General features: G+C 37.7%; 1 protein-coding gene across 1 annotated transcript; it reads right to left on the bottom strand.

Annotated features, from left to right (window-relative positions):
• Window positions 1–1,911: 1,911 nt before the first annotated feature.
• Window positions 1,912–8,362, bottom strand: LOC113710018 (disease resistance protein At4g27190-like). Its single transcript, XM_072065646.1, has 6 exons — window positions 7,929–8,362; window positions 5,623–6,954; window positions 5,324–5,525; window positions 4,961–5,235; window positions 2,137–2,407; window positions 1,912–2,055 (listed from the first exon to the last, which is right to left on the bottom strand). The coding sequence occupies exons 1-6, from the start codon at window positions 8,360–8,362 to the stop codon at window positions 1,912–1,914; spliced, it is 2,658 nt and encodes an 885-aa protein (XP_071921747.1).
• Window positions 8,363–9,387: the final 1,025 nt, after the last annotated feature.

The raw sequence follows: 9,387 nt of genomic DNA, 5'->3' as shown, positions 1-9,387 counted from the left end.
ACCCAACATTAATCCACTAGTTTAAGCACTAAATAAATATTATTACCATCAAAACACCACAAATCAGTCCATATATCCAAGGTAGGAGTTCATAGAGCCCACACAACCATTTTTCCATCATAAACAAGCTACCCATGTGCATGCATGAGCTTAAATGTGTAAGATAACTTCCATAAATCAAGTTTCCAAGGTTTGATCATCACTTACTTGGTTTGATGTTCCAAAGCAGAAATTTCGGTCCTTTCTTGTCCAAGAAAAACCGTGGAAAGTAGCTCCTTTTCTGAGCTAGATAAACTCTCCAAGTAATAAGCCAAGTGTGGATGAAATTTGATGTGAATTGGATGAAGATTGATGAAGATTTTGTGAAGAAATTTGGAGAACTTTGGTGTTGTTTTGCAAGCTCAATGGCCGGCTGTCTTAGGGGAAAAAGAAAGAGTTGCACAGCTGTTTAAGGTGATACAGTGGAGAGTTTTGATCTGGTGCGATGCTCCCATGAAAAGCCTAAGAATGTGTGGCCCAAAATGCTCCAAAAGTCAACTAAGAAGAGTGCGCGTATGCGCGCATTTCGTGCTCGTTTCCTTTCGGGTTTGTTTCACTTGTGCACTAAACCTCTAATGTACTTCCATTCATACTATTATTATCCAATCTTAAATGTCCCAAAATAAGGGTCTAAAATCCCTCAATTAAATCGCGCGTGTGAAAACGCGTGGTTCCAATTTAAGCGCGATAAAGTGAAATCTCCAAGAAATTCTTATAACGATAGTATTACTAACTATCAATTGAGTACTTAAACATAAAAATACCTAATTTGAACACCATTATATAAGTATCCCAATTTTCAAGCTTATTGTACCCTCAAATCGGTTACTGTCTCCAAATGCGCGTTCACTATTCTCACTTAACGAGTTTTCAAAAAATTAAATTTTGAAACAAGTCATATTAAAAATATAATTAAGCTATAGACCCATGTAATTAGGTCCAAAGAGGTTAGAAAATAAAATTCGGAGTAAATGACCAAGTAAATAATTAAATAAGCTAGAAATAGGAATTTAAAATGAGAAAATTTGTGAGTCCTCACTTAAGTCGAGTATTAATTCCTCAATTAACCTTTCTTAATCTACCATTAATCATTCTTAACTCTCCAATATTAATACACTCCCGATTCAAGTATAATCTCAAAAAACATGTACTCGTTGTTCCGAACTAAACGAATTTTTGAAAAGTGAATTTTTTTCCAACACAACGCTTTAAAAGTATAAAAGAGGCATCGTTCCATATAAATGGATTTTAAATGATCGCAATGAATAATTCGGAGAAAATGAGTAAATAAATATTTAAATAAACTGGTAATATTCGATAAAATAAGAAAATTTTCGAGTTCTCACAGTAACTGTTTCTCAGTAAATGTATCATAATAAACAAATTCCTTTTGGTTTATATAGACTAAATTCAACTCTACATCTCGCAAAAACATGCTTATACAAATACAATCATATAATTGAATGAATATTATTCTTCTTAAATGGTGTCGACAATCTAATAACTGTTAGGGTTGGTCCAATAGTCAGGAAGCATTTCACTGTCACATTTGGATTCGAATCTTGGACCTGACAGTTGGGGTTGAAATGGGTGTGGAGAAGGGTGGGAGATTAAAAAAATAAAATAAAATTACAAAATGTCCACAACATATTGCAATAATTTTAGACAAAGGATCCATATATATACAAATACAATAAATCATGAAGTACAACGAAGAAAGAAAGGAGAACACTTTTAACACCGCTTGATACACATTTTTATTCAGCAATCTGCTTGTACTGATTAAACTGAGTTGTTTCTCACACAAGATTCATAAATCGATGAGGTCCCTAGAAAGGGTTTCACTGTGCATGCCTACTCACTGCAAGTAGGCTAGTTGGACTCAAACTTTGGGCAGTATTTAATATTGAGATGCTCAATATGCTGATAAGATTGATGACAGATTCTAACCAACTGAGTCAGATAACGAAGTTCCAACTTTTTCAGTTTTGGAATTTCAGCAGCACAAACCTCTTTCTACATCTCACATAGTATGATTTCTGTCATAGATGCACAATCTTCTACCATAAGGTCTTCAAGGCTAGGAAAATATTGTACCATAGAGCATGAAAGAACAAATTCCAACCTCAGACATGTATGAACCGACAAAACTTTTAAAGCCTTGAAACTTTCAACAGTTATCTCACCTTTCCAAATTTTGTTCAAGTTCCACAAGTAATGAAGACTTAGGTGAGATAGATTTGGTAATGCAATTTCATCAATAATACTGCCACCATCTACAATGGACTCCATGTCAGAACATTCGCTTACAGTACAGAACTTCAGTTGTCTAATAATTTGAATGCCAAACTCTGTTAAGCTTCTGATCCTAGAATGGTGATCAAGATAGAAGGCTGTGGCCAACTTGAGGACTTCCTTTGTGACGACCCCACCTCCCCCTAAGGCGAACCAGAGGGTTCGGCGGGCCGCCTGCCCAACTCTCGCCGGGACTCAGTCGTTCACTAAAGTCCTCAAATAAACTACAAGATAAATCTCAAATATACATCACATGGTCCACAAATATACATCCAAGTCTCCAATAATTACATGTCACAAATGCAGCGGAAAACAATTCCCACCTATACATCAAATGATTCCAAATCCAAATTGTACAAAATATAGGCCATCCATACACGTGAATAAGCACAACAAGTCCTGCCTTCGCCTTGAGCCCTGTGGAGGGGAATAAAATATTTTTGGGGTGACCTATAAGCTCAGCGAGTAACCAGGAAAATCATTAAACAAATATATTTCACAATGTTGCATTTCGATGATTTCGATGATGTCATGATTCCAAGATCAAATGTCCGTTTAGTGCTCTCGTGAGCCGGTGAAATCACAGCACTTGAACACCCAACGCTCAAATATTTCATTTAACATTAACTCACGAACTCACGAAAGTGGGAGCAACATCGGTGCTCCAGATAACCATGAACATGAACCATAAACAAGGTGGAGACGTTGGTGTCCAGCACAAGACTTTCCCAGAACTCATTGAAGCCAAATCATGTCATGAATTCACATGCAAGCACGCATGATATGCAATCGAATAATTAATGCAAGAAACATTTCACAAGTACTTTGGAAATAGTTTAGGGTCACTCACCTCCATGGCTCAGAAATCATCCATCAAATATCATTGCCTTGCTCAAATCCAAGTCTTAAATCACAAACTCAATGCAAACAAATTCCTTCAAAGTTCGGACAGCACTTCCCCTGAATTTGCTAACTTTTCCAGCCATCATGGCTTCATTATTTTTCTCATTCCAACCCAAAGGTACACACACAACAACAAGTTCATCCAATAGCCATTCAACAAACTCCAAGTAGTACAAAGACAAGTCAAGCTAGGGAAAAGTCCGGAAATGAAAGTTAAGCTCAAAACCAGAAAAACAGTTTTGACGTCATTTTGCGGTAATGGTGCCAAAGGCACTACGATGGTCGGATGAAGGTACAAGACCCACCGTTTGGAAGCTAAGAGATAAGGCTACAATATTGTAGAAGGTCACTCAACCCAGTTTCGAGTGTAACCAGGTCAAAAATGCAAGATACTACACCAGAATAGGAAAAACAGGTTCACGAATCGCATTCTGGTACAAACATCATAAATCAGGCTACCGAAGTCCAAATCCAGAAATTCCAAAACCAACTGAAAGATAAGAAACAGGGCTAAATTCCATCAGAAGGCCTCAACAACCAATTCGGAAGCAATTCCAGCCAAAACAACCAATTACAATCGCAAATCCCAATTTCGGGTAAACCAGAACAGCAATAGTAATTTCGACTTTTCTCACTCTACGCTACTCCGATTGACCTGAAATTTTGTAGGAACCTTTAAAATGTCATTCCCTACAACTTTCATGTTTTGAGATAAGGCCAATTCTGCCTCTATCTAGGACCAAAAATTTCGGACAGAATGAAGAACCAAGAACCCTAATTTTCCAGATTTCTTTCAAAACAGAATTTACTTGCAATCTTCCACTTTTTCCACCTTCTAGAATCATTAAACATCATTTCCAATCATCATACATAACCACATAATCATACTCATATTAAAACAGAAAAATCCCCAAAAATAATAAAAGTTCATCCATCCAACCACAACTCAAAATATAATCCATCAAACCATCTCTTTAGCAATCACAAGTCACTAATTTAGCATAATCAAGAACAAAGAAAGGATTGCTAGACATGATACCTTCAAATATCAAGAAAGGTAATGACTTAGGGATTTTTCTTCCAAAACAACTCCACCAAGAGCTTCAATCTTCCTTAGCTAGCAAGTTTTATGGAGTGATTTGCAATTTAATCGGTTGGAACTCAAAATTTGGACAAGAAATTGAAGTGCAAGATGATGAATTTTCTCTCTCTTTTTCTCTCAAAATTTCGTCCAAGACAAGCTAAAATGGAGAGAAATTGGGTCCAAATTGGTTTTAGTAAAGTTAGAAAAGTCTTGGTCAAAAGTCAAGGTCCAATGGTTTTGTGACAAATGGTCCTTTAGGGTTTTAATCTTATCTTTTTGTCTCTCCAATACAAATATCTTAACACATTGTAAAATAATATCACTTAATACAAAATTCCAACAAGTTGTCAAAAATATAATGCATTTACCGCACTTGCGGGTTCCACGTCCAAAATACGCTTTTAATTTCTCAAAAACTAACCGATACTAGAAAAATCATTTTAAAACTATTTTTGCTCATAAACTTTATCTGGGGAATTTTTCTAATCAAGAAAATGTAGAAAAGGCGGGCGTTTAAAAAAATAAACCCTAGAAAATTAGAAAATTTCCGGGTTCTCAAACTCATTTTTTTTTCGGGGCGTCACATCCTTAACTTCATTAGGTATGTGATCAATATCAGTATTGACATATCTCAAGCACTTGTGTTCCTGATCATAATCCTGCTCTGTACGTCTTGGGACACGAGATGTCGACCTTTTGATATCATGGCCAATGACAAATTTGAACTTCCTCAAATTATCAGCTTTCCAAGCAGGACTGGATCCAAGGAAAGTCTTTAGAAACTTTATTTCGGGGAAACAAATACAAAGAGTATCCAAATTGCTCAGATTGCTCAATTCCTCTGCAACAAATTCTGCATCTGTATTCCACTGAGTATCCCTGGGTTGCACTTCAATGCTCAATTCTTCCAGTGACTGAAGGTTAGCAAATATACCACCAGGAACCAAATTTTTTGTGCTTATTATGATACTTTTTGTGATCCACATATGCATAAAAAGATACATGAAGATGCTTGAGAGATGATAATTTGCCAATGGTATCAGGTAGGCTATAAATCTCAGTACCTGTCAGATCAAGAATCTCTATGGGCTTTACCTCCCCAACTCTGGGAGAAATCTCAGATAAGCATGGGCAATGGCAAAGAATTAGCGCTTGGAGTCCACTTAAGTTGTAAAGTAATGATGGTAAGGATCTTATATTTGTCCTGGATAGATTCACAACTTGTAGACAAGGCATGCTGTTGAAAAATGATTCAGGTATAGTTGTAACTTGTAAGACGTCCGTTTCTTTGAAGAAACAACATCTTTAACTTGCGGCAATTTGGTTCCTTGGGTAGCTTTGAAATGCCATTATCCATGAGAAATATCATCTCAGTTTCTTCCCATTCATTTTGTGTTGGTGGTAATGGTAAACCTGCCCCAGCTCTTGACAAGAGGCGATCTTCTACCCTGGGCAACTTTTGGGGGCTGCATGTAATTAATCTTGTCCTTGGTCCCAACATCAGCTCTTGGTTTCCAACTTTGTTGAATTTCCTTCCCACCAAGAAATCCAAGGATCCATCTTCTGATAGGATGATCCAAGATGCCAAATCCCTTATCAAGTTATGCATTTTAATTGAAATACCATCAACACGTTCCACTAGAGAGGCTTCAGTAAGATGCCAAACAATTCTGAACCCTTTCCTTGATGCATCTACTGGATTCCCCGTGACAAGGCCTTCCTGGATCCAATAATTGATAAGCTCAGTTATTTGAATGTTGTGATCCTCTGGAAACAAAACACAATATAGGAAGCAATGCTTCAAATCATAGTCATGCAATTTGTCATAACCAACTGTTAGCTTTTGGAGTAGAACTTCATCATGACTTTCGGTGTCACCAGATTTTAGTTCGGTAACTGATGAAAGATTACTCAGCACAAGCCTCCAGCCCAAGACATCATTTTCCTTAGCCAAGGCTCTTCCAATCACAATTATCATCAATAGCAAACCATCACATTCTGAAACTATTACTACCACACGAGGCCTTATATTGGGGGAATCAATGAGGCCTCCTACCTGCTCTTGGAATAGATTCCATGCTTCTTTCCAAGGAAGGGCACTTACTTCTATCTGTTGATCCAAGGCCATTATTTTGCAAATATGAACAGATCTTGTTGCCACCACTAACCTAGAATGGCTCTCCAAATTAACACCTAGTGCCTCCAAATTAATATTGTCCCATACGTCATCAAGTATCAACAAATACTTCTTGCTTTGCAGTGCATGAAATAACTTGCTCGTAAGTTCATCTCCAGATTTAGGGCCTTCCACAGTGAGCTCTAGCTGCCTTGCAATCTCAAGCTGAATCTTTTCCCTGCTCCAATTTCTTGAGATGGTCACCTGAATAAGAAAATTGAATTTATTTTTAATTTCGGGAGCGCAAAACAAAGCTTTAAGTACGGTTGTCTGGCCTATTCCATCTTTTCCGTGGATGCCAATTCTTCTGTATTTATCATCTTGCATGCACTCAATTATCTTTCGTACCATGTAGCTAATTCTCAGTTCTTCTTCACCCTGAGGCAAACTTATATAATCTTCTCTTGATGAATCCAATTGTGAAGCTTTCGGAACAGTTCCACTTCGTGAAGAAGACCTGGCAAACAGACATATTTTTAGGTTCATAAGTGGTTGTTGGGAAAGGGGGTATCAGTGCAGGCACACAATATCAGAGTTAGCCCAGAACAAATTTTTCTTTCCCCAAATACCAGTTAAAACAGGAATAAACCAAATCACCAAATAATAATACCAGCAGTGATAATAAAATGCAAGAAAAATAAAAGGCACAGGACACCAAGATTTTTACGTGAAAAATCCAAATTGAAAAAAATCACGGGACCTAGTCTAGGCAAAAATCTCCACTATCACAACAATGGAAATACACAGGTCTATTCGAAATATTCGAATGACAACAATATCACCAATACCAACCAAGCCAATCTGCTACAAAATCACCCCCAAAAATTACAATTGTCAAAGAGATGAGTTTGGAAAGATGATACAAAACGAAGAGGAAATCTAAAATCTGAATCAGTAGATAAGTAGAGTTTGACAAGAGTATTGCGTGTGTAAAATTTCGTCTCGATCGGATTTCAAATCACCTTCCAACTGAGGCTTCAAAGTTGCAAAGAATTTTCTCTCTTTGGCTCTCACTCTTTCTCTCTCTTCGTTTCCCTCCTCACTTGTGCGGCTGAAATTCTTCACACCTAAAAGTGAAAGTACTTTTTTGCGGCTACCTCAAACGTTCCATCACATGAAACCCTCTAGTCTTAGTGACTTGTATTTTGGGTTGGCCCACACAAGTCCAACAATCTCCCTTTCCAACTCATTTGGGGGGTATAGTCAAATCTGCTCCCTGTCTACAAAACAAGAGTTTTTTCTTTAGGTAATGCCTTGGTCAACATGTCAGCACCATTATCATCTGTATGCACCTTCTCAAGTGTCAATAACTTGGAATCCAATACTTTCCAAATCCAATGATATCTCACATTAATGTGTTTGGACCGAGAGTGAAAACTGGAGTTCTTACACAAATGAATAGCACTCTAACTGTCACAATAAAGGTTGTACTTCTCTTGCTTCATACCCAACTCTTGAAGAAATTTCTGCAACCAAAAAGTCTCCTTGCATGCTTCCGTGATTGCAATATACTCTGCCTTCGTACTAGAAAGGGCGATACACTTCTGTAACTTACTTTGCCATGACACTGCTCCCCCTACAAAGATCATCAAGTACCCAGATGTGGACTTCCCATTGTCAAGATCACCTGCCATATCTGCATCAGTGTACCCATCTAGCATAGTTTTACCATTACCGAAACATAGACACAATCTAGAAGTTCCCTTGCTATACCTGAGAATCCATTTGACAGCATTCCAATGCTCCTTACCAGGATTAGAGAGATACCGACTGACTACTCCAACAACATCAGCAATATCTGGTCTGGTGCAAACCATGGCATACATCAAACTACTGACAGCCGAGGCATAAGGAACCTTTTTCATATCTTCTTTATCTTTCTCACTTGTAGGACACTGCTTGATGTTCAGTTTAAAGTGACCCGTAAGTGGAATTGAGACTTCCTTAGCCTTATTCATGTTAAACCTGTTGAGTACTTTCTCAATGTATTTTTTTGAGACAACAAAAGCTTCTCATTTTGCCTATCTCGTAAGATTTTCAATCCCAATATTTGTCTAGTCGGATCCAAATCTTTCATTGCAAAGGATTTACTTAACTCCCCTTTTAGCCTATCAATCTTCACAGTATCACGACCAACAATCAACATGTCATAAACATATAGCAGGAGAATAATAAAATCACCATCTGAAAAAATTTTCACATAAACACAGTGATCAGATGTAGTCCTGTGGTACTCATGGTCTGTCATGAAGGAGTCAAACTTCTTATACCATTGTCTCGGTGCTTATTTCAACCCATACAAACTCTTCTTGAGACGACATACAAGATTTTCATTGCCATTTTCTTTGAACCCCTCCGCTTGCTCCATATAGATCTCCTCTTCCAAGTCGCCATGCAAGAAGGCTGTCTTCACATCAAGTTGTTCGATCTCCAAATTCAAACTGGTTGCAATACCAAGAACAACTCGAATTGATGACATTTTCACCACAACAGAGAAAATTTCTTCAAAATCTACACCCTTCTTTTGACTAAATTCTTTCACAATCAATCTTGCTTTATACTTTGGTTGTGAGTTGTGCTCCTGACTCTTCAACCTGTAGACCCATTTGTTCTTTAGATCTCTCTTTCCCTTAGGCAATTTCACTAAATCATAAGTATGATTCTCATGCAGAGACACCATCTCCTCTTTCATGGCTCGCAACCAATCTTCTTTATTCTCATACTCTAGAGCCTCACAGTAGGACTTTGGCTCTCCTCCATCTGTTAACAACACATATTCATGAGAATTATATCTGCTAAAAGGTCTCCTTTCTCTGGTAGATCTCCTAAGCTCATCTTGTGGTGGCGGTGGTGGAATAGGTGGCGCCTTATGCTCAGGTTCATCAGCAGT

Source organism: Coffea arabica, chromosome 9e (genome assembly GCF_036785885.1).
Source record: "Coffea arabica cultivar ET-39 chromosome 9e, Coffea Arabica ET-39 HiFi, whole genome shotgun sequence".
Classification (NCBI taxonomy): Eukaryota; Viridiplantae; Streptophyta; class Magnoliopsida; order Gentianales; family Rubiaceae; genus Coffea; species Coffea arabica.
Note: the sequence above shows the minus strand (reverse complement) of the source record. Positions and strands in the feature narration are given on the sequence as shown.

Excerpts from the sequence above, each read along its gene's own strand:
- LOC113710018 (XM_072065646.1), bottom strand. The coding sequence starts at position 8,362 with ATGAAAAAGGTTCCTTATGCCTCGGCTGTCAGTAGTTTGATGTATGCC. Across the intron at positions 6,955-7,928 it reads TTGGGTATGAAGCAAGAGAA|GTCTTCTTCACGAAGTGGAA; the intron begins GTACAACCTTTA and ends TCTGTTTGCCAG. Across the intron at positions 5,526-5,622 it reads AATTGCCGCAAGTTAAAGAT|GACAAATATAAGATCCTTAC; the intron begins GTTGTTTCTTCA and ends GAATCTATCCAG.